The 26,445-nt window shown below is 38.9% G+C and overlaps 1 protein-coding gene across 4 annotated transcripts in view; it reads right to left on the minus strand.

The window, feature by feature from the left end:
• Positions 1–5,832: 5,832 nt before the first annotated feature.
• Positions 5,833–26,445, minus strand: part of kcnb1 (potassium voltage-gated channel, Shab-related subfamily, member 1) — a 324,888-nt gene continuing 304,275 nt past the window's right edge. For all 4 annotated transcript variants that reach the window (XM_073061772.1, XM_073061773.1, XM_073061774.1 and 1 more), the window contains exon 3: positions 5,833–8,359. In XM_073061772.1, coding sequence (XP_072917873.1) covers positions 6,245–8,359 — 2,115 coding nt within the window. In that variant the 3' untranslated portion in view covers positions 5,833–6,244. The remainder of the gene's footprint in view (positions 8,360–26,445) is intronic.

Consider the following 26,445-nt stretch of genomic DNA (forward strand, 5'->3'; position numbering starts at 1 on the left):
AACAAATTGGATTCATTCACTGAAAAAATAATTTTGTGTCATTTGTGTATTGAAACATAACCAGCAGAAACAGTCATTTCTTTTCTCTTATGGATACCGAAGAACTACTGACAATTTCAACAAAGACAGAATAACCTTATTACACTATGACAGATAGGTTTTTATATATGGGTTGAAAACCAACATCTCGACTGATGTGTTAGTGAGAAAGATGAAGAAACTCTCTTCTGTTTAAAACTGCGGAGTTGCACATAACCATAGATACCAAGTGTCCCCAAAAATCTTATTGCTAGTTTACAATATTGAAGCTCTTCTGATTTTCAAATGTCATTAGGACAGATTAGTGTTTCTGCATTGAAAATTGAGTGATATTTTAAAATCTGTTAATAGGACCTGGGCTATTAGCATTTTTTTGCCCTTTCCTAAATGCCTTACATAATAAGGCAGTGATCTGCCTACTTGAGACCCTGTAGAATGAGTGGTGAGGGTTATTCCAGAATAGTGATGGGAATTCCAGGAATGGCTTAGAGGCACCAAAGGAAAAAGCTGTATACTGTATTATACCCATTAGCAGAATGGGTAATTTAGACCTGGAAATCTTCTCATTCATTTGATGTGCTTGTCCTTCTCCAGGTGGCAATGATTGTGGGTTTGGTGATTCGGTACAGATGCATGGAGCCGGAGGGAGGAATTGTCTGAGGTGGTGATGGAGGACGTGCAGCTGACTGAGTAGGTTGCTTTGTCCTGAGGATGCTGAGATTTTGTCTGCTGTGGTAGCTGCACTTTTCTAGGCAAGTGGAGATAATTTCATTAAAATGGTGTAAAAGCTTTGGAGACTTGGATGGCAAGTCCCTCACCACTGGGTATTTTGCTGAAAATGAAAAGTGGCTTGTACACTCATCATATTAAACTGCTACTGTAGGCAGCTTCAGTTATGTTTCTTGTCCATAGACACCTATAGAATATGGATATTAGGTAATTTAATCATAATATTAAGAGCATATGGTCAGTTTATTTCATGTTGCAGATGACCATTGTTTGGCATCAGCATTAGATCTCTTGCCACCTGGCAGCCCAAGTTAGAACTTTTTCAAGGTCTCTCAGCTTGGGACCATGGACTTGCTTCTTTATCTAATGGACTGTGTATGGAACTGAACACCATGGAGTTGCCAGTAAACATCCACAATATCTGATGGAAAGAAGATCATTGAAACATCTAAAGAGAGCTGTGCCAAGCACAGCACCCTGAAGGATTGCGGCAGCAATATTCAAGAACTGAATGGCCTTTGTACTATGGAAGTTTTCCTTCTTATTCTCATTGACTAACCTTTGCCACACTCTGGAAAATTCTGAATTGAGGTTAAGAGCACTCAATCTCAATCTCACCCTTTCTGCTTTGCTGACTACGCAATGAGGTGCTGGAAATGTTATATGTGGATTACCCACACTCATTAGAGAATTTTAAAATGTAAACAGGTATAGCATGTGAACCAAGCTTTTTCATACTCCCTTAAATTTGGTAGTATGATTATGGGATTTAGACTAGTATTTATTGCTAAAGCAGATATAATCACAGATGACAGCTGAGAGGCCAATCATTCTATTGCAATTAATAAATAAAATCGAAGTTAAAACTTGTATTCTGATTGTTGCTCTGTCCTGTTTGTGGTGACTGAGCATTGAATGTGAGCTGTGGGCAAATGCAAGGAACCTTTGAAAAATACTTGATTCACCATGAATCACTTGGAAGTTTGCTGTGAACATAAATTCTGGTGCCACAGAAGAAGCAATCAATAATATCATTTTTAAAATGCATGTTTATTTGTTGTGAGTATTTGCCATATATTTTCCCAATGAAAGTCAGTAGATTTGCCAAAAAAGGAACTTGGTATTTATGGAAATCTGCTAAGCAGTGCAGCTCAAGGGATCCTCTATATTTCAGCCATTAAACTTGTTATCATTTGACATCTTCATTTTCATGCCTTGCAGTCTTTTTGCTAGCATGCTGACAGAAGAGCTGTTTTGTGTTTCGTTTACTCCTGCTGCATCCATAGAAACCAGGTTATTTTGTGTTAACATTAATTATATGACATCAGATAGATTTGGTGACCTTTAGCAGACATGCAGTCAGCTGTGAAAGTCAATTAACAATCCTCTCTGAAATAGTATTCTCAGAAATTAAGTTACTTGCATAATTTAACAAAATTGTTTTTTTTGCTTCTAACTCAGCAATTCATGATACAAAACATAATTTTGTTTTACTTGATTGCCCTTATACAAATTCTGCTAAAATACTGATTATGTCTATTAGAACAGAAAAATAGACTATTCTGTGACACACGCAGGTCATGTGACCACTCCATAAACGTGATACTCATAGAGCCAAGAAGATGGCAAATGAAAATATACAGATGTAAACAAATCATCTGCATTTAAAAATAAAATACTTAACTACTCATTCTTTCAATGTTTTCAATTGCCTTGGTTGTGAGCTATAATGCAAGCTGTGTCAGTATGTGATAATAATCTTGGAAAATCACTATGTGATAGCATTTTAATAAACTAGAAATTTGTTGCAGGGAATATAGCTCAAAATTATGATCTGTCAGGCTTGAATTACAGATTAAACTATCAAAAGTTACCTTGAATGCATTGAAAACTCAATCCATCTGTATCCATTAAGATGTAGTCTGTGTACATGTATTCCCTGTGCTTGGAACAAGAATTCTTTCAGAATCCTGCTCTACCTTTACCTGAGCCAGTGTGTATTTGATCTGGAGCTTTTGTACTTAAAGCAATTTGATAGAAGAAGTTTTAATATGTATTGGTGGCTTCCAAGTCAAGGCACAGAGAGATCAACTTATTCCTTTCTAGTTGTATCTTCAGTTCCACACGAGTACTTGTCTTTAGTTGTGCTTTCACACAAGAGTTCATGGAAGCATAACAAACATTAAACAAAAAGTGAGAAATAGGAACTTCAGTGCATGTTTTCTAGCTCCATGAAACTGTTGGGCTGATCTGTATCTTCCGAACATAGCCCTCCTTTGCTCGGCATATTTTAACTAAAATCTATTGACTTTTAGCTTTCAAATGTTTCTTTTGCACAATAGGTGAAATTATTTGCAACACCCACAAAATGGTGGAGGAATTCAGCAGGCCAAGCAGCATCTACGGAAAAGAGTACAGTCAACGTTTCAGGCCGAAACATAGATTGTACTCTTTTCCATAGATGCTGCCTGGCCTGCTGAGTTCCTCCACCATTTTGTGTGTGTTGCTGGGATTTCCAGCATCTGCAGATTTTCTCTGGTAGGTGAAATTACTTAAATGGAAGTATACTTCAGGGGCTGGCTTACATTGAGTTATACCATATAATCTTTCCATCTTTTCAATTATATGTTTCATATCATCTATTTTTCACAAAGTCATTTATTTTCATTGTTCTCTTGGTAAGTAAATGTTTTAGTCAACTGCAGTTGGATAAATGAATGGTCAAGCATGGTGAATTCCTGCCAAGTTTGGTGAGTTGGAGTATTTAATTAATTAGATTGGAATGAATTATTTGTTTGGGCATAAGGCATTTTTTTTCCTCTGCATTGTATTCACTTGAATGGAATGAAGAAAATAGTTTGGTTGTTTCAGGTATAATTTTAAGAAGATTTTTGTCAGTAATAGCTTTTGACAACAGAAGAATAAAAATTGTTTTGTTGTAAGGTTAATGCATAAAATACAAAATAAATTTATTGGAAGAAAGGAAATTTTGTCACAGTAGATAAATTCAACTGTGCACTTTTAAGCAAAGAAATTTTCAGCAAGAGCAGTTTTCCAGGTGAGCGTTTGGCATGAAAATGTAATTTTCATTGCTGTGGGAAGCAGTGAACTGTCTGTGGATTCAAGGGCGAGTTGCACCAGTGGGACCCAGGATTAGCATAGTTTGGATCTATTGACAACTTTCCATTCATAATTCCCAAATTTTTCCTTAGCTGCATCCCTACACCTATCTCCTCAGGCTTAAATACTATCAGTCTGCAGACCTCTTATTGATACAGCTGATATCTGATTCAGTCTGCAGATTTGTTATTGGTACGACTGATATCTGATGCCCATGTTTAAATTCCACGTGTGGAATGGCTAGACAAAGATTAAGGGAGAATGATCTGACTGACTCTCAGCATGATGGCCTAATGGCTGATAAGCAAAATTGTATTTCATACTGAATGCTGGTAACTTAAAAAGAAATGGTGAAAAATTGAGAAATATCATTACTCAAAACAAGTTTAAATTTACTATTAACTTTCTAAGACAGTTTCTATAAACAGTTACATACCACAGTGCAAAACAGGAGTTTTATACAATGCGTAAACAGTCACTTGTATTTATATAGCATATGTGTGTGTGAATATAACGTGTCTCCTCTATGCACACAGACATATTTGGGAAAGGGAAATCGGAAATGTACGTATGTTTTGGTTTCCATACTGGCTTTACATTTTATCGGGGTCAGACAGAACTAGCATATACATAATCTATCTTAATATCCTCAGAAACCAACATTAAATGTCACATAAGCTTAGACTGAAGATACATGGCTTTGTTACAGAGGTGCCTTTCATACCATTACATTCAAAGCACACTTCAGTTCTATCATTGTTATTGATAGAACAGAAGACAGTATTTATAACAAGATTGCTATACCAAAAATAAAACTTTAACATTTTCAAAGTGCTAATTTTTAGTCATTTAGATCTATACCTTCTCAACAGCCTGAATGAAAAAATAAGCATTATTCCATTGTTAAAAATAAATCTATTATTTAGAACTGTAAACGTCAAATCTGGTAAACACACTGAGCTTGGTTTGATATTGCCTTTTGAAAATTAAATCTGCAAGCATACTCTTACCATGGAATTTTTAAAGAAATGTTATGTGATATTTTTCCTTTTAAAAAAGGAATTCTAGCCTTGTTTACAATAAAGTTATGTCAAAGCTATGGATTTCTGCATGGATTTACATGCTTAGTTATTAAGAACAAAAAAAAAATGCTTTGTTTGCACTCTAGAAAATCACCTAGCAGCAATATTAACATTAACAGAAATGGTGATGTTAAAGTTTGAAGTTTTAACACAGATAGTTAGAGTTTTCATATCAATATCATTTTCTATTTGCTAAATACATTCACCTTTTTTTGTATGAAGACATTTCTAACCACTGTACTAAATATAGGCCTAAAATAATAGTGAAGCTTCACTATGATAAAGGCAGTTTTATCTTTGTCATTTAACTGGTGCAACTCACCCCTCCCCCCTTTTCATTTTTCTAACCAAGAATTTGGGGACCAAGTTCAGAATAGTGAATGTTGAAAGAAACTTCCAGCTTCAAAAATACATCTTTTTTTTCTTTACATGACATCTACAATATTTACTTCGCAGTTTTTAAAGTGTTACCTAGAAATCATGATTAAACAAATACACAGAACCAAAGAATATTTCTTGATATTCACTATTTTTGGAATAAACTACAATTAAAAAAATCTCATTACATTTTTTAAATTTTGGTGCAGAAATGTTAATGCATTCCTTGAAGTTTTTTTTAAAGGAAGTTGAGCAAATATTGCAATTCTACAAACAAAAAAGCCTAATCTGAACTAAAATAAGCAAATCCTTAGGGCAAGCATTTTCCTTCTTTGCTGCAAGGATTATTTGTATCCACTAGACAAATCACATGATGCATTAATAGGATCCCATATTGTTCAATTATGTAACCAGAGTCTGTGAGTGAAATCCAGGCAGCACCCTTCAAATGATAAATTTATGTTCCAAAATATATTTTAAAACATTGTCTTTCTGACCTTTTATTTTGAAACAAATACTTTCTGCATCTCTCTGAGAGCACACCATGATTTTTACGTTTAATCCGTATTCCTCTGTCGGCACTGGATAGGCAGAAGGGGCTTAGTACTGAAAAATAATTGTGATAAAATTTTAATGGTATGAGTTAGCAGAAGTTTACAGAAAGTTTGGTATAATTTTCCCTTCTTCTGTACTTATATTTGATGGTCAGGACCTTCACATTTTGATCAATGTTCTCAGGTTCCCTTCCATTAAACACTCCTTTATATTGTAAAGGTAACACTGGCTTGCTTGAAATAGTTTTTCATGCCATGCAAAATACAAAGCTCTGTTCTTTTGAGGATATGCACTTTAATTTCACAATTCCAGCTCAGATAGTAGCCTGGCAGACTTTAAAGTCAGATGTCATCATCATATGCTGTGGAACAGCCACTTTCTCCTGATGTCACATGAATCTCTGGAGAGATGTGGTTGTCCAATTTGATTCCTTCTTGGTTGCCACTTTTCTTAACTCTAGCGGTTACATTTTCCATATTGTACAAGCAGTTTTGTCCAAAGTGCTTTGCTGAAGAAGCTACAGCATGCTCTTCTAAATAATTCCCATCTTTTCGGTAGACACCTTCCTTCTGACCTGGATAGTCACTATTTGTGATGTGGTATCTGAGGCTCATGGACCCAGAAGGGTTCCTTCCAACTGGAGGCTGCTCTTCCTCATCACTGTCTGCATCAATATACTTCTTTACTCCATCATCATGGAAAGTAAAAACATCCGGCATCATGTCTTCTGGAGATTTTGTTCCAGAGGATGAGCATGTTATTGATGCTTCTATGCTAGCAAGATGTCTCTCTGTATGCAATGGACCATCGAGGGGACTTGTGATGCTTTTACAGCCAATCGCCTTGGGGCCCACAATTGATGAGAGTGTTGTTAGGTTTGTGTTTTGAACTGTATTGATATCACTCTCCATGAAGTTTACTTTAAGTGGTCTGGATTTTATGGGGTTTATCTGCCTGCTTGAGCCTTCTGGAATATCAGAGAAGTTGGGGCTATGCTTGTCTACTGCACAGGTAAAAGCTGCATTATTGGAATTGATGCCCAAGAGGCTCCTGTAATAGTTGCCGTCCAGAGTTGTGGTAGCTTGCCTCATTGCTGCATTATTGGATGGTAAGGCTGGTGAATCTTGATCCTGAATTTTTTCAAGACCTGGGTTCACAGAAGCCTTATTGAGTACAGATACTGCAGGACTGTGAGTGTATTTCCCTGCATCAGGAAACTCTGTAGCACAGCTAATGAAACTGTCTATGCTTGACAAGCTTCTCATATCCACAATTCCATCTGGTGTGCTTAATAGCGGGTCAGGGGGTACAGAAATTTTCTCCATCTCTATTTGATTTTGCTTCTTAACTTTAAAAGTCTGATCCATTTGACTTATGTTCATGTTGGGCTGAGATTGTGTTTTTGCCATTTTGCTGTACATCTCCTCTAATTTCTGTACGTTTAGATGTTGTGGGCTGGCATTTGGATTGTGCACATTTTCTGGAGAATTTTGTTCTTGGTACTTAGTTTCAAATGATTTGTTGGAACTAGTCTCAGATGTAGTACGCTTCCCCCACTTCCACTTGCTGGGAGAAAGGCTATTATCTCGCAGTTTTTCATTTTTGTCCACGTTTTCTCCACTTTTCTCAACAACTATATCCATAAGCTCCATGCTGCGAGCAAATGCATCTTTCATGTTCATTGAGACAATGCTTCCGTTTCTCTTAGCTCTCTCAAGGGCTTCTCTTCTCTTTATTGCTTTCTCCTGCCTCTTTTGCTCCTTGTAGAACTCTGAGAAGTTATTCACAATAATTGGTATTGGAAGAGCAATCACCAGCACCCCTGCAATACAGCACAGTCCACCAACAATCTTACCCAAGAGGGTTTTAGGATAGATGTCACCATATCCAACTGTGGTCATAGTGATGGTGGCCCACCAGAAGGAGGCTGGAATGCTCTTGAACTTGGTGTCATCTTCATCCTTTTCGGCAAAAAACACCAAACTTGAAAATATCATTATGCCCATTGCCAGAAACAAAATCAACAATCCAAGTTCATTATAACTTCGTCTGAGTGTGAAACCAAGAGACTGCAGGCCTGTGGAATGCCTGGCCAATTTCAGAATTCGTAGAATCCTCATGATACGGAAAATCTGGACCACTCGCCTGACGTTTTGGAACTGAAGCACACTTTTGTTGGATTCTGTGAGAAAAATTGTGACATAATATGGCAAAATGGCTAACAAATCAATGACATTCAGTGGACCTTTAAAGAACTTCCATTTGTTTGGTGATGACAAGAATCGCAGCAGGTATTCCATGGTGAACCAAGCAATGCACACGGCTTCTACATGAGCCAACTGTGGGTTGTCCGTGACCTGTCCAAATTCATCCATGTCTTGTAGTTCAGGAAGTGTGTTGAGTGACAAGGCAATTGTTGATAATACTATGAAAAGGATAGATATTATTGCCAAAATCTGTAAAACAAAGAGAACATTTTCCCATTAGAGAGTTCAGAATAAATCACTTCATGTCAGTTTGTACTGAATATTATTTACACCTCCAGTTTATCACTGACATTGAAGATATTTTTCATCAGATTTAACATTTTCTAGTATGAATGGTAGATATAGTAAACAAAGTCCCAGATTATGCAGTTATAACAATGTTTAGTGTTATTTTACCACCAAACCTGTAGTAACTGGGAGAATTCTCTGCATGCACAGTTTTAGAGAGAAGATACAGCTCATCATTCACTGTTCCTGCAAGGCAACACAATTTTAACTCCACCAGTCAAGGATAATCAGTAAAATATTCATCTATTATGAATAAGCATTTTTGTAAGGTAACCTGCAAATTTTATGGTTTATTCCATGAGACTTTAATGGTGTACTATGCACAATTACTGCTTAGAAAATGATTGGTATTAGAAAAATACAGTATATGGTTTGTTGGGTGCTGGAGTGGAGATGCTTCTCTGCCAAAGGAGGAGTAGGAACACAGAAACATAGAAAATCTACAGCACAACACAGGCTGTATTGTGCAATTACAAGGAAATCTGCAGATGCTGGAAATTCAAACAACACACACAAAATGCTGGTGGAACACAGCAGGCTAGGCAGCGTCTATAGGGAGAAGCACTGTCGACGTTTCGGGCCGAGACTCTTCGTCAGGACTAACTGAAAGCAGAGATACTAAGAGATTTGAAAGTAGTGGGGGGACTTCTCTAACTTCCGTTAATGTCCCTCCTCCTCTTTTTACCCCATCCCTGACATATTTAGTTGTTTTTTTTCTCTCTCTCTCTGCCCATCACCCTGCCTGTACTCCATCTCCCTCTGGTGCTCCCCCCTCCCCCTTTCTTTCTCCTGAGGCCTCCCGTCCCATGATCCTTTCCCTTCTCCAGCTCTGTATCACTTTTGCCAATCACCTTTCCAGCTCTTAGCTTCATCCCACTCCCTCCGGTCTTCTCCTATAGTTTCACATTTCCCCCTCCCCCCACTACTTTCAAATCTCTTAGTATCTCTCCTTTCGGTTAGTCCTGACGAAGGGTCTCGGCCCGAAACGTCGACAGTGCTTCTCCTTATAGATGCTGCCTGGCCTGCTGTGTTCCACCAGCATTTTGTGTGTGTTGTTTGAATTTCCAGCATCTGCAGATTTCCTTGTGTTTGCACAATACAGGCTCTTCGGCCCGCAATGCTGTGCAGAACATGTACTTACTCTAGAAATTACCTAAGGTTACCCATGGCCCTCTATTTTTCTAAGGGCACTCCTTCCCTCTGCTAGCCTGCAGGTCACCCTTGGGCAAGGTGCAGTGCCTGCTGAGCCCCTGATCAGGGTCACTTGAAGCCATCGGAGATGGTCATACAAGCAGTTGGTGCATATCACAAGTTATGGTTATGCGAACACTGACACCAGAAGGCAATCTCTGAAGAATAACCCACACAAAATGCTGGAGGGACTCAGCAGGCCAGGCAGCATCTTTGGAAAAAGTACAGTCGATGTGTTGGGCTGAGACCCTCTCTCTGAAGAGTATTGATAAAGGCTGGAGTCACCCGTCTTGTAAAGGTACTTCCCAGAAGAATGCAATGGCAAACCACTTCTGTAGAAACATTTGCCATAGAACAACCATGATTGCCCATGTCATACGGAATGGAACATAACGAATGAGTGAACATGGTTGGTAGGATTGTAATATACACACTTAAATAATTTAAAATGTAATTGGTTTAAATTTGTCCTTAATTACTAAATATGTGTTGGAGTATCTGCTTCTGATTGTAGTCAGCTCCAAATATTGCTTCTGCTGTGATGAGGTGGGTAATTCTTGTGTACCCATTTTGCTCACACTATCTTTTACATATAGAGTTCCAAGAGGCTGCCCACCACACTTCATCTAAGGCTCTTGTCTTGACCTTGGACTGACACTTATTTACTACTCCTAATGATTACATTGAGAGATATGTAAATAGTACAGTGTTAATACTGCAAAAAAATTCCATTAAGCATTTCAGACTTTGACTTCTCTTGGAATTTATCTGACAGTAGTAGCAATTTTAGTAATTACAGTAATTAGTCACTTGATGTATGTTACATAATTTTTTTCCCATGACAGCTTTTTTATCTTTTTAATCTGAATTGCTTGCAATTTCTCCAAACACCTTAAAATCTACATCCCAAGTTAATTGCCTATTTTCCATTGAGACACTTCAATTGATTTTCCATCTCCAGTGAATTCTGCATTCCCATAATGCTTATGTGAACTCAACGTTCTCTTTTAACAAACTTGACTCAAAATGTGAAAAACTCAATTGTTCCAGTGATTTGAGTAGTTAGTAGCACTCCAGGTGGGCTCTTTTAAAATGCTAAATTTCTTTTAACTGAAAATTCTAGTGCTGCTTTCCCACCTTATTTCCAATGTTTTTGACATATAACTTTATATTGTGTTAAAATGGGTCACTGATGTTGTTGCAGTGATATAAAATTAAACCATGCAGAATCTTTTTCCTCTACTTTTTTTGAGTCATAAAATATCTGGAGTTATTATGGACTGGAGAATCATTGAAGTTAATTGCTATTATTAAGAGTTGATTTGGGAATTTTGAATTATGAATGATACCATGAAAGGAAGTATATATGGATGGACCAGCTCTTTCGCCAAATATCAGTGTAAAATTTTCTCTTCTTCGGTTAGATTTCGTGGACCCCACAATGTCCTCCAAGAACAGGAGAAAAAACTATTATGGCAAAATTGGGGCAATGCCTCACTTGATGGTATTTTTTAAAAAAGAATGTTAAATGCATCGAGTATTCAAAAACAATCAAAATGCTAGAAATCATTAAAATGTGAAAAGAATAAAAGTAACTAAAGCATTAAAATATAAATAAATCAAATATCTCATAACTTTCCATCTCCAGGTTGCAAATTCGCACTCAGATGAATGGCAACTCTAACCAAACATCAGAACTGACTGACATAGAATCAGAGATGTACCGTAACGTTGCTGCATCCCAGCAAGACAAAGCTTCACCGCCAGACTCCACATGTGTCTTGTGATTTACTGGAGTGACAGATGTGCTGGCATCTGTCACTCAGCATGTACACAACAGTGCATCATTCCAGAGCTTGCGTACCTAACAACAGTGGGCAAATACTGGAGAGACAATGCGTGTATAATAAGACCTTTAAGACATAGAAGCAGAATTAGACCACTCACCCTGTCGAGTCTACTCCACCACTTGAACATGGCTGAGTTATTTTCCCTCTCAGCCACATTCTCCTGCCTCTTCTTCATAACCTTTAACACCCTGACTAATCAAGAACCTATCAACCTCATTTTAAATATACTCAATGCCTTGGCCTCCACAGCCACATGTAGACAAACAGACAGACAGACAGACAGACAGGCACACTTTATTGATCCCGCGGGAAATTGGGTTTCGTTACAGCCGCACCAACCAAGAATAGTGAAGAAATATAGCAATATAAAACCATAAATAATTAAATAATAATAAGTTAATCATGCCCAGTGGAAATAAGATAATGTAGCAATGTATTCCACAGATATACTACACTCTGGCTACAGAAATCTCTCCTTATCTTTGTTCTAAATATATGTCAATCTAGTCTGAGGCTGTGCCTTCTAGTTCCAAGCTCACCCACCACTGGAAACAACCTCCCCTACATCCACTCCATCCAGACCTTTCAAATTCAATAGGTTTCAGTGAGAACCCCCTCCATTCTTCTAAACCAGTGGGTACAGGCCCAGAACCATCAAACGCTCCCCATACATTGATCTTTCATTCCTGAAATCATTCTCCTGAAACTTTTCTGCACCCTCTCCAATGCCAGGACTTTTTTTCTCAGATTAAGGCCCCAAAACACCTCACAAGGCTCCAAGTGGGGTCTGACCATTGCCTTATAAAGCCTCAGTATTACATCCTTGCTCTCAAATTCTGCATTCTCAAAAATGAATGCTAACATTGTCTTCTTTCCTTTTGCCTTCCTTACCACTGACTCAACCTGAAAATTAACCTTTAGGGAATCCTGCACAAGGACTCTCAAGTCCCTTTGCACCTCTGATTTTTGAATATTTTACCCATTTAGAAAATAGCCTGTCCTAATTCCTACTACCAAAATGCATGACCATACACTTCCCTACACTATATTCCATCTGCAACTTTGTCCATTCTCCCACTCTGCCCAAGTCATTCTGCAGACTCCCTGCTTCCTCAGTACTACTTGCCCCTCCACCTACCATCGTATCATTCCCAGATTTGGCCACAAAACGATAGGAAACGTAATGTGGGGAATGTAAAGTTATCTACCTTGGTAGGAAGAATAGATAAGCAGAATTTTGTTTAAGATGGAAGATTTTTTTTCTGGAGATAATTAATCTTTCCACTTTTTCTAATGTAGCATCTGTGGCTGCTCAACCACTGAACATAGTCTAGTATTCAAGGCCAAGATTGATAGATCTTTGACCCACATAGAAATCAAGACTTATAAAGAGCAGGCAGACAGTTGGACCTAAGCCAACCAAAGGACAGTCATTAACTTACTGAATATCAGAATAGGCTTGAGAAAGTTGTAAGATATGTTCTTGCTCCATTCTTCAACAGCTAACAAAATAGTTTGCCACTTGCATTTATTTCTCCTCATTTGTGAGTCAATAAAGTAAATACCAGAATCAGAAGGGTTGAGACTGAGTTAATTGTCTGTCGTATCAAGTGAGAAAGATTTGTACCAGTGAGAATCTGGTGAAAGGCACTGAGAATCTATGTATCAGCTCTGTACAAGGATCATCAAGGCTTCAGTTCATTATAGATGTGTAGGTCCTCTTAAAATTATTAGCAGTGTGAGGAAATAGACATTAAAATTTGGATCCTTGTTCCTTAGGTCCTCGAACAGGAGGTACCTAATAAAGTGGCCACTGAGTCTATATAACCTAAAGGGAGATCATAATGTGCAATATAAAAGTGGAAATGGTTTTGCCACTGTTGTGATATGTCTTAGCTTGCTGGATTAATGGAGGTATTAACCGGCCATCAGCTTCATTACAAAAGCTTTCAATGAAACATGACAAACGTGGTTAGAATTCACGTAAAAATTGGAAGCAGCATTTTTGGGCTAAGGATATGGAAATAATACCAGAGGATGTGAAAGACTCCTTTCTTCCCAATTTGGATACGTACAGACAGTGTTAATAGGCTGTTTTTTATAAAAATGATGATGAAGCTGTTTATTCTATTTTATTAATTCCATTCTGTGAATTTACTTTGCTCAGTGCTGCCAACAAAGGATTGTATTAACTTCTGGTTCACTTGACAGGCCACAAAGGTTTAATGGTCCTTAATAACAGTTCACAAATGTGAAATCATTTGGCAGGATCTCATTTATAGTTCAAATGCTTTACAATCTAATGATTGTGTAACACTTACCCAACAGGCTGGTATATGTCTAGGGGAAAAGGAGATCCAGCCACTCACCAACCCCACCTCCCGTACACACAGATGTTGTGAGAATCAAGTTTATGCCGCGCGCACACACACCATATCAAACTCACACCAGATACCGTTATGGAATACACTTTAAAGATTTTACTAAAACTAAAAGAGTACTATGCAATACAGTATATATGAAGGAAAAGAAAATAAAGTAAAAGGCGCCAACTTATCAAAGTTCAGTCAGTTTAGTGCACATCGTTGGAGCTCAACCATTGAACCATTCGACCCCTCGTCACTTTCCTCCGACCTCCAAGTCCTCGCACCTGGGACCACTCCGGTGGTCGACCGAGCAGTGCAGCGCACGTTCACCTTCTTCGGCGTCTCCTTCCCGCCTCCCCTGAAAAGACCGCAAAACCCCCAAGCTCCCAGCCTCACAAGACAAAATAACATTCCCCATTGGTTAAAAAATGAATACAATCCCCATATCAGCAAGTCCAAAGCTAAACAACTGCGAGAGAAAACACTTATCAAACATAAAAGCATTCCTACTCTAGCAAACCAAAGAAGCCATTTTGATTAACATACACAGTACATTGTACAATTGTGTTACCACTTGAACAGAACACTTCAATGTGGCCAGAAAGAGGCAGAAATGTTATTATGTTTGATTTTGCAAGGGAAGTATTGGGCTTTTATGAATACATTGCTCTAACACATCTGGGTGTGTTGTTCCTTTCAGTATAATAATACTGCAGTTTTTCTAAGTATGGCTTCTGGAAGGACAATCATTTAGGCTGTGGTTCTACTACATTTGCTGGTCAATGACAGAAACACAATACTGCTAACCATTCCTGTAGGTTCACTGACCCAGATGAGACATGTCACAATCTTGCTTGCTTTGGTTTGTTCACTCTGCTTGCACATATTCTCAACATTGCATGATTTCAACTTGTAACTGTCTTGCTCCCCAACCCCTATACTCTTGCAATCGGTTAACCATCCTAACCACATCAGAGGACAATTGGACAAGCAATTGACTCCAATGAATCCTTCAGAATTTATTCATGCACAGATAATGTTGCAGTCAAGGCTGTGTGTTTGCTAGCTTTAGGCATCTTTTGCTTAAATTGAAATGGCTTAATAGTAATTTTATTGGGCAGAGGGCTCAGAGTCACATATACATCAGGATGGTAGATTTGTATCTGTGAAGAACCTCAATGGTCAAGGTAGGTTCTGATGAACACCCAATAGTTTTATGGTCAACTTTATTGATACTGACTTTTTATTTCATCTTTATTTAATTATTAATTGGATTGAAGAGCATGCCTTATGAGAATAGGTTGAGTTAACTTGGCTTTTTCTCCTTGAAGCAACGGAGGATGAAAGGTGACCTGATAGAGGTGTATAAGATGATGAGAAGCATTGATCGTGTGGATAGCCAGAGGCTTTTTCTCAGAGCTGAGATGACTAACACAAGGGGGCATAGTTTTAAGGTGCTTGGAAATAGGTACCGAGGGGATATCAGGGGTAAGTTTTTCACACAGACAGTGATAGGTGTGTGGATGCACTGCTGGCAGCGGTGGTGGAAATGGATACAATAGACAGGTACATGGAGCTTAGAAAAATAGAGGGCTATGTGCTAGGGAAATTCTAGACAGTCTCTAGAGTAGGTTACATGGTCGGCACAACGTTGTGGGCCGAAGGGCCTGTAATGTGCTGTAGATTTCTATGTTCTATGTTAATGACTAATGACTAGGCACCAGGGTAATCACATTGTCAAATCTGCTGATAACATAGCAGCAGTTGGGCTCAACACCAACAACGATGAGTCGGCCTACAGAGAGGAGGTGAAAGGCCTCGAGGCCCAGGGCCAGGCAATAACCTCTTCCTCAATGTCAACTGGACAAAGGAGATGGTTATCAACTTCAGGAGAACTGGCATCACTCACACCCCTCTTTACATTGGCAGCGCAACAGTGAACCGTTTCAAGCTTCTGGGAGTGCACATCTCACATAAACTCTCATGGTCCTAGAACGCATCCAACACAATCATAAAAACTTATCAATGCCTCTACTTTCTGAGGATGCTGAGGAGAGCTGGACTATGCAATCTATACTCACAACCTTCTACAAATGTGCCGCAGAGAGCATCCTAACAAGCTGCAATCCTGCATAGTTCAGAGACTGCACTGCTGTGGACAAGTAAGCTTCACAGTGGGTAATAAAAACTGGCCAATGCGGCACCGGTACCAGGCTACCCACCATCAAGAACCTAGATACAGCAAGGTGCTGGGAAAAGGCCAGCAATATCATCTAGGATCCCACCCACGGTACTCATGGACTGTTTGTCCCACTCCCATGAGGGAAGAGGCTATGTAGCATCCACACCAGGACCAATAGACTCAAAAACAGTTTATTGCCTCAAGCAGTAAGGCTGATCAATACCTCCATCGACTAACCCGCCCCACCACATGCCCACCATCGCTACCTTTCTTACTCCGATCAGTCACCTTATGTTCTATCACTCCTGTACCTCGTGTCACTTTACATGCTATACATACAATCAATTTATGTATATAAACTACCTTATATGTTTATATTTACTGTGTTTTTCATTATTGTGTTCTTAATCTTATTGTGTTTTTTTGGTGCAGCATCAGATCCCGAGTAACAATTATTTCATTCTCCTTTACACTTGCGTACTGGAAATGACATTAAACAATCTTCAATCTTGAATAAATTCCAAAACTGTTGGAATGGGATCTGAGCTTTAGTTTCCAGATCAATAATAAGCACTCAAGGATACCAGTCCAGCAACCTAACCGTGAGGCTGCTTTCTTCTTTCTAACTGCCAGACATCCATTTCTGTCACTGTCCATCCCAAACCATCACAATTATTTTTTAACTAACAATTAAAATGATATAGCAACTCATTTCTTTTGAATTTCTGTTTAGTTGTTCTGTGCTGCTCAAGGAAATTAGTCTTTCATTCTTGCGTCTTTAAAGCAATCCTGACACATTTAAATCCAAGCCTAGATGTAGTTTTAGATCATATTCTCTAGGTTTCTAACAGCAACCAGCAGGATTCACTACTGAGCCCAGAAACACAGCACTGATATTGGAGAGAAGAGCTGAATGCCCATAGTGACCTGTACAAAAATATACACTTAAGATAAGCTTTCAAATTATTTTATTTCATTTTAAATGTGTTAGTGCTTTATTTTGTTTTAATCAATTTGTACCTATTAAATTTTAAATATTATTTATCAAATTAAATAATGACACATGATTTATCTTTACATAAGGTCTAAGCAAAGCACTTTAGTTTGACAGAATCCATGTAGATTTCTACTTCTCCTTTTCACTTTTCAAACATATGTGTGAGTCATTGGCAAGATTGATGCTTATCGCCAATCTTTATATGTGGTACTTAGTTGCCTTCTGGAATCTCCTAGTGAAGGTGTCCCTGAATATTAACAGAATAGTCTAGAATTTTGACCCATCAGAGATGGCCTAGCAAAATATTTCATCCTTTATTTTTAAACATTAGGTACCATGAGCCCCCATTAATAATGGATACCCGGATGTTTAAATCTCTCAAATGAAAATGTAAAATTGACTTACTCAATATCCAATGAGTGCCAACCGTCAACAAACTTTCATTAGGTGGTATGTTGGAAAGCAAAGAATAGATGAAAAAAGATCTCCGGAAAATAACCTCTCACGTAAATTGGAATGACTTCTTACTGAGTGCATTATCATCTGGGCTTTCCCCCTTGTCTGTATAGTTTTGATGGAATAGATTAAGTGAATCGGTTTCTGAAATTATTGTGCTGAAGCTGTGACAGGAGAATCCCTGCAGAAAATTGCTCCATTAGTCTTCAGGAGTCAATACACTCTAGCAAACTGGATAAAGCTAATGGCACATACATTTTCGACAATATAATACAACATAATATTTTCCCTAATCTATTTAACATTGATACTTCCTTTTCTCTTCAGTCCTTGCTTATTCATTGACTCTAACTTTTCCAGATTCTCCCTAAAGCAACCATTTCAGAATTTACGTACTTCATACCACACGTTCCTCTCTTCTCTTTATAACCATTATTTGTTTACCCTCTGCAATAAGCCATTCTTATGAACTGTTCATTTTTCAAGCAACTGTCATTTTTTTCTCCTGAATAGCCTTCCACTCCATAGTCCACTCAGCCCCATTTTGCCAGTCCATAATATTGATGCCTCTCAGCACCACTCCAGCCATTCCATTAAAAAAAATTACAGCAATGCCTGTTTCTGCAGACATTCCTAAACAAGCTGTATAAGAGCTGAGTCCCTGCTTAAAACTGAAACAAAAGCCTCTTCACTAGTAGTCCAAACTGCAAGGTAATGCAATTGAATTTGCACATTCCACCTGTGATGATAAAGCATTTTCTATGGTTTCTTCCAATGCCCCAAGGAAGTGCTGGCTGATAGATTAAATCTTGCCGGTATGTAGGTGAGTGGTAGAATGTGAAGAAGTTGATTGGAATGTTGAGGGGTGGGTAATAAAATAAAATCAATGCTAACACGAATACTCTTTCAATAATGATGCAAACGTACAGTGTCCTCAGCATTCTGGTTGATGTTTACAACAAACACCAAGGGCATTTGATGGCTGGCATGGATTGATGAGGCCAATGGGACTGTATATCTGCGTTAAAACTTTCTGACTCTAACTGTGCAGAATGTTTGACTGTGATCCTTGAGATGATTTGTGGATTGAAAATGCACAGACAACATGATTCTTCGGTTTAGTTTTGTCCTATTCTAAACATGGTTTACTTTCTATTCTACTCTATCTTCATGTTTTATCTGCATTTCCATTTTCACTTGGACAATTGCTATAGAGATGAAGATACACCAATCATTAGAAGTTTTGTGTATTCCATATCTGTTATAACAATCATCTGAACAGAATAACAATTCTACTTGTTTAGAGCAATGCAAGGCAATGTTTATTCAAATGCAGTGAAGCTTTAACAACTCTAAAGTTTCAATTTATTGGTAGAATATTCCATTATTTCATATGAGTACATCAGAATAAAACTGAACAGTTGTTTGATTGCTTTGGAAACAATGTCCCTGGGGCATCAGGAAGGGAATGCCCTCAGACTAGCATTAAAATGAATGAAGCCACAAAAATGTTTTGAGCAAACAGAGCTAGGAAGCTGTAATTAAATGGCGAGTCTGGAAAATTATTTTAGATTTTGTATCTGAGTCTCTTTTGCTTTATACTAAAACTGAATGAAAACAATAATGAAATTCCAACAGTAATTTTTATATCCTGTTTAGTGCAACTCTGAGCAATGATAATCACACCTGCTGTTGTTAAGTTGCATCACTCAACTTGAATTTGATCTACAGATAAGCTGTCACTTGGCATCAAACTGTAGGTTGCTGTTGTTTTCAGTGGACACAGCTTAGCTATCAACATGGACCATATCAGAGCAGTAAGGCTCTCAGTCATGTCCCACACTCCTGACATCCATTAAAATTAGTATCATATATTTTGTCTGAAGAAGGTATGTTCTATCTGCCCCATATGTTAAAGAGAAAAAATTAATGACAATATAGTTCTCTTTCTTTATCCTGTTTGTCCATTTAAATGATTTGCTTCCTTCACAGAATTATTAGATAGACAATAGACAATAGGTGCAGGAGTAGGCCATTCAGCCCTTTGAGCCAGCACCGCCATTCAATGTGATCATGGCTGATCATCCACAATCAGTACCCCGTTCCTTTCTCCCCATATCCCTCGACTTCGCTAACTATAAGAGCTCTATCTAACTCTCTCTTGAATGCATCCAGAGAATTGGCCTCCTCTGCCTTCTGAGGCAGAGCATTCCATAGATCCACAACTCTCTGGGCTGAAAAAGTTTTCCCTGAACTCTGTTCTAACTGGCCTACCCCTTATTCTTAAACTGTGGCCTCTGGTTCTGGACTCCCCCCAACATCGGGAACATGTTTCCTGCCTCTAGCGTGTCCATTAATAATCTTATATGTTATCTTATATCCTAATCTTATATAGATGCAGGTATATTTGAACAGTGGAACACCAGGACAAAGGTTTGCATTCATGGATCACTTCCATGGATTTCAGCGTGTCATCAAGTTCTTTCCAGCTGATGAGGTACCTCTAAGGTTGTTATGATGTCAGGAACAATCGCAGTTTATGCATTGCAAAGTCCCATGAATAGCACATGGATCATAACCAATTAAAATGTAACTAGAGGAATAATTAATCTGCTGGAAGAACTCAGTGGGTCAAACAACATCTGTGGGAGGAAAAGAATTGTTGACATTTTAAAAAATTGAAACTGTCTGCCCACCAGGAGGAGCTCTCCTGCTCTTCACTGGAATAATGACGTCGAAACTGTTATGTTTACCTGAGCTAAGGTCAAGAACAGACTGTGTGCTATACAGAGTCTCAGCAGGTCAGGCAGCATCTATAGAAATGAATATACAGTCAATATTTTGGTCGAAGACCCTTCTCTAGTCCAGCCCTGAGAAAGGTTTTGGCCCATAGGATAGACTGTTTGTTCATTTCCATAGACACTGTCTGACCTGTTGAGTTCCTCTAGTATTTTGGAGTTCCAGCAGAATTTCTCCTGTTTGTGCTATACAGTCAGATGGGCATCAGCCAGGGAAGCAGAGCCGACACATTACAGACTGCTTCACTGGCCTTGGTTTACTCAATGGCAGAATGCTGCTGTTTAACCTGCCCCGGGAGCCCTCTCAGAATTATGAGTGGCATCTGTCTGTGGCAGCCTGAGGAACATTGCTGGATCACTGAGACCAATCGAGCTGAAATAGTTTCCTGTGCCAGCTTCAATTCAACCTCAGGCAGCCGAATGAAGCAGTAGGTAAAGCTGTGGCCTTGCAGCTCCACAAACCCAGGTCTAATCATAGTATCCAGTGCTGTTTGTGTATCCCATCTGGGTACCCGCTAACCTGTTGGCATGAATATTGATTTCTCTTTTCAGTGAACAAAATTCCCAACCTCCCCACACTTCCTCTGTTCCTCACTCTCACCTTTTACTTCTTCTCTCCTGCCTATTACTTCCCAGTGGGTCACTTTCCCCTTCCCTTTCTCCTTTTGCCCACTCTCTACTCCTATCAGATTCTTTCTTCTCCAGCCTTTGACCTTTCCCTCCACCTGGTTTCACCTATCACCTTCCAGCTAGCCTCTTTCCCCTCCCCCCACCTTTAAATTCAGGCATCTCCCCCTTTCCCTCTTAGGCCTGAAGAAGGGTTTCGGCCCAAAGCATTGACTGTTTATTCATTTCCATAGATGCTGCCTAAGCTGCTGAGTGCCTCCAGCATTTTGTGTGTGTGGCTTTGTTCTACCAGCATCTGCAGATTTTTTTGTGTCCGTGTGCACTTTGCTCTTTCTCCTTGCAACCTTGTGGTTTTCCTCTGGGTACTCCCTCCCACATTCCAAGGTCAGGCAGTTGCTAAATTAATTGGCCCACTGTAAATAACTACAAATATGTTTACAAGTGATAGAATCTGCAGGGTGGGGAATAGGAAGTTGATTGAAACCTAGGGAGAATAAAATCAACTAGGACAGCATTAGTGAAACAATGGGTAGATGTTGAGCACCATGCAACTGGTGGGACCTCCTGTGCTGTTTCTTTCTATTCTGGTATCTATAGAGAAAATATCCTTAAAAAAAAACCCACACCAGCTGACATCCATCCAAGCACACACACACACTGTCAAATGACCTTTGAACCCTTCCACACTCCTACTTAGAATTGCAAGCTCCTCCTGGGACACGGTCTAAATCTGACAGATTGATTGGAGCCTCAACACCTAATGTTATATCTCATGACTGATGGTAGAAATTGTCAAGTACAACTGGTAAGTGAGCTAAACAAGGATTCAGCTGTCCAGGAAAAACTTTGACAACCATCAGTCATTTACATTGCCTCACCTGAATTTGTACAGATCACTAACCTTGAGGCTGAACAGAGACTGCTTCCGCAGGCGGATATACGTTTAAGAGAGCAGATTAAGCATTAGTTTAATGTCACTTACCAGTTGTACTTGACAATTTCTACCATCAGCCGTGAGAAAGGCAAAACTGTGACTGAGTAATGATCCTTAATATTGCTTATGGTTGGCAGCTCATCTGGAAGGAAAAATCTGATCACAAACTTCCCCTGCCTTGTGGCTGTATCCACTCATGGGGAAGGCTTTGCATGTAAGCCCCAAAGAGAAATCCGGAGTTGGAGTCCGTAAGGCAATCCCACATTGAGTTCAATGCTAGTTCCAGACTCTGTCGGTTTCTGCCGTTCCTTTGGATTCATCAGCTGTGTTGAGACAGAGAATCTGCTACATTGGTAACAGCTTGCTCGCCATATCCTCCTACCCTGGCTTGCATAACTCATAGACAGCGGGATCAAAAACCATGGTTGACCCTGACCAGTGGAGGGCCTCAATATGTGCCCAACTCTCTGGAGACAATAATGAGCCCCATTTAGATATAAGTATTGTTACTGGTTTGGTGATGATGTAAAGTTAGTCAATATTGTTCACATGTGATGCAAGGAAACATCTAGCTTGCTAGAGCTTGAAATGAATAGCATGATTTTTTCCCCTGAATTATTTTCCCTGAGGCAAATAAAAGGCACCAACCATTCAAGTTCAAGTTTATTGTTATTCAACCATATACATGTGTACCACCAAACGAAACAACGTTCTTCCGGACCAAGGCGCACAACACAGTACATACAGTATAACTCACACACAACACATAAAGTAATATTACGACAAATAAATTCCAAATAATAAAATATACAAGTATTCCAGAAGATTTACATTTAGCATAAGGTCTATTTGTGATACAAATGAAAAAGTAAAGAATATAACGTTACTGGCGCTTCATATGTGATGCAACCTGGGTGGTGACAAGAAATTCAGCAGTCTCACGGCTTGGGGGAGGAAGCTGTTTTCCATCCTGGCAGGTCTTTGTCCTAATGCTACGGTACCTCCTGCCTAATGGCAGGGGGTCAAAGAGATTGTGGGATGGATGAGAGGATTCCTTGACAATGCTAAGGGCCCTGTGTAAACAGGGCTCCTGATAAATAACTCTGATGGGTGGAAGAGAGACCCCAGTGATCTACTTGGCAGTTCATGCAATTCCTTATAGGGTCTTGTGGTCAGATGTTTTACAATTCCCATGCCAGACAATTGGTCAGGGAACTCTCAAGGGTGTACCTGCAAAAACTGCATAACCACTTACTCGGTCTTTTCATGGGATCCTGTACGTGAATATTAAAAAGCAGCAGCCTCTCCGGACTCTGGACTGGGGATTGCCAAACGTTACGTGGATTTTCTGGTGTAGTCTGTTTTGTCATATGCGTTTGTGATATCATTCTGGGGGAACGTTGCCTCATTTTGTAACTGCATTGCATTTGTGGTTTCTAAATGACAATAAACTGAATCTGAATCTGAACTCCCTGTAACTGGAAAATTAAACCAATGCAGCACATTGCACAGGGACTCTGGGATCTGTGTGAACAGGAATGGGAACTTTGTGACTGCTTAACTAATGAGATTTAAGTGTTGTTAATGCACAGCATGGATTCTAAACCATTAATAAAAGCTTTTAGAAAGCAAAATAAAAGGTTCAAAGATTCATTTATTATTATCAAAGTATACAGCTCTGAAATTTTTCTTCTCTGGATACCCACGAAACCAAGAGAAAAAAGAACAGCAGCACGATCATCAACCCCTAAATCCCTCCTCTCTGCACAAAAAAAACCAAATAAAAATGGAACAGGTACAAATTTCCCTCACCCTCACGCAAAAAAATAAGAAAGATCAACCGTAGATTGAGACAGAGGGTGGTGAACCTGTGGAATTCATTGCCACGGATGCCTGTAGAGGCCATGTCACTGGGTATATTCAAAGAGGAAGTTGATAGGTTCCTGATTAGAAAGAGCATCAAAGGTTACGGGGAGAAGGCAGAAGAATGGGGTTGAGAGGGATAATGATTCAGCCATGAATCATTGTGGAGCAAATCCAATAGGCTGAATGGACCAATTCTGCTCCTATGACATGGCTTTATGATCTAATAACTAAAATATGATGAATGCGACTCTGGACCATATAAATCATTTTTAATATAAATCGACCACATAATTAAGTCAGAATATCTTGTGTTTTAAAACTGGAATGGAAAAGCCCCATCATAAATATATGTGCACTGGAACCTATTTTATAAATATTCTAAAGCCCTCTTTCAGAGCTGCATATCTTAGTGTAATAATATCACTGAGTAGTTTGCAGTAGAGCCAGACAAACTGAAGAATAGCCTTTGAATACTTACATTGGAATTTGCTCTATCTGTCAAGCACTTTTATGATAGTGAGTGCCTTTAGCTTCAATCTTTACAATTTCATGGCAAATTATCCCTATTTTTCATGGTATGAAAAGAATTTTCACTTATTCATACTTTCAGCCATTTTGATATGGTTGAAATTTGCTGCTCCTTCAGATGCTTTATATGGACATAGATCATTAATAAAGACTTCTATTCATATGGTTCTTTAACACCCTAAAATATTTCAAACTACTTAAATCAGATACTGGCTTACTAGCTGGATATTGCCAAACACTTGACCACATTGGTTTCATACTTACCCCAAGGTGATTGATTATTTAACTTCATGCCTGTATCATCTCATGGACTGATTATTTGCTTCTCTGTAATACGGCTCAACTCGATTCCTCCCTCATTTCATCTGGCAATGAAACCCTGATCTATGCGATTGTTACCCCAAATGACCATTTGTCTGCACTTCCATCTGTCCACCACAGTCTTGAAATCATCCAAGGTTTGTATCTGAACTTGCACTAAACCCTTTTCACCTTTCATCCCTGTGTTCACTGATCTCTAGTTTCCATTTTAAGATTCTCATTATTGTTTCCAAGTTCTTGCATAGTCTTGCATCTTAATCCACCAGCCCTCAGTGATAAATACAAGCACCAATTTCACAGTCCAAGCATCAATGATTTGAATTATTCCATTATTGGTGGCTATGCCTTCTGCTTCCAAGACCCTAATCTCCGGGAATTTCTCTGTTCACTACCTCTAAACCTGCTTCTTTGGTTATTTTTCCAAACATTATTTTATGCAAATGTCAAATGTATGAATGTTCATGCCATTTAGGGCATTTTACTGTGTCAAATGCATTATAAATGTCCAATTTATTGTTGCAGATAGTGTGAAGTCGACAACATTCCCTCCTCCAAGGAATTGTGTGGTTATAGAGTGAAAATGTAGATAAATATATCTGATGCTCAGTGAAATACATAATATATCAGCTTAGGCCAATTGTTTTTATTTTGCCATGATAAAGAAAAAGTATAACTTCAAATGAAGTGATAGTAATGCGAAAGAAAGGATGGGCACTTTATTAGATAATGTAATTTTATAAATTATATGAAAATGTGAGTGGTCAATAATCATTTTCCTTGCTTAAATGCATGATTGGTCACATGATATTATTTTGCACAAGATGTTAAAATAATTTTTGATTACCTGGAGGATATTTTATTTGCCTATTTGAATTGCTTGTTTGCATTTATGTTTTAATCACAAGTTATAAGAAATTCTTTGAGGAAAGTGGGTAAGCTAAATTAACTTCAATTATTTTTGTATTTAATTATGCCAGTTACTTTATCTTTTTAGTACTTTTCAGCTTTACGGCCTCACAGTTTTCCTATCAGTACTTTTTTGGCCTTATTTTGAAGGTGAAGGTAAAGGATTCAAAGTTCAAGATTGTTTAATGCTATTTCCAGTACACTTGTGTAAAGGAAAACAAAATAATTGTTACTCTCGATCTGAGACAGCACCAAAACAAAACGCAGTAAGATAAAGAGCACAATCAAAAGTAATGCTAGTCACAGGAGTGACCTGTACATGAACTGACAGGCAGAAAATGATAAACTAGTGGTGGTGGTGCGTGGAGAAGAGTTGGTTAGTGGGTGGAGGTGTTGATCAGCCTTACTGTTTGGGGAAAGTAACTGCTTTTGAGTCCGGTGGTCCTGGCACCGATGATATGTAGCCACCTCCCCGATGGAAGGGGGACAAACAGCAAATGATCAAGGTGGCTGGGATCCTTTATGACGTTGCTAGCCCTTTCCTGCTACCTTTCTGTATGTATGTGCTTGATGGTGGGTAGACTGGTGGCTGTGACGCGCTGGACAGTTTTGACTACCCATTGTAGAGATTTCCTGTCCGCTGCAGTGCAGTGATGCAGCATACAAGAATGCTCTCCAATGCATATCTGTAGAATGATGTGAGTATAGACGTGCATAGTCCAGCTCGCTTCAGCCACCTCAAAATGTGGAGGCATTGGTGAACTGCCCTGATTGTGTAGGGTATTTCTTCTTCTAAAAATAATCACTGGCAGGTTGTGGAAATTGCTGGCAAGGTTAGCAATTGCTGCTGATGTCCAGTTGTCTTTGAAAAAGTGGCACTGAGCTGTCATCTTGAACCACTGCAGTCCTTAAAGCGAAGGCACTTGCCTTGTGGTGTTGATACATCAGAACAGCTACATCCATTG

Source organism: Hemitrygon akajei, chromosome 11 (assembly GCF_048418815.1).
Source record: "Hemitrygon akajei chromosome 11, sHemAka1.3, whole genome shotgun sequence".
In the NCBI taxonomy this organism is placed as follows: domain Eukaryota; kingdom Metazoa; phylum Chordata; class Chondrichthyes; order Myliobatiformes; family Dasyatidae; genus Hemitrygon; species Hemitrygon akajei.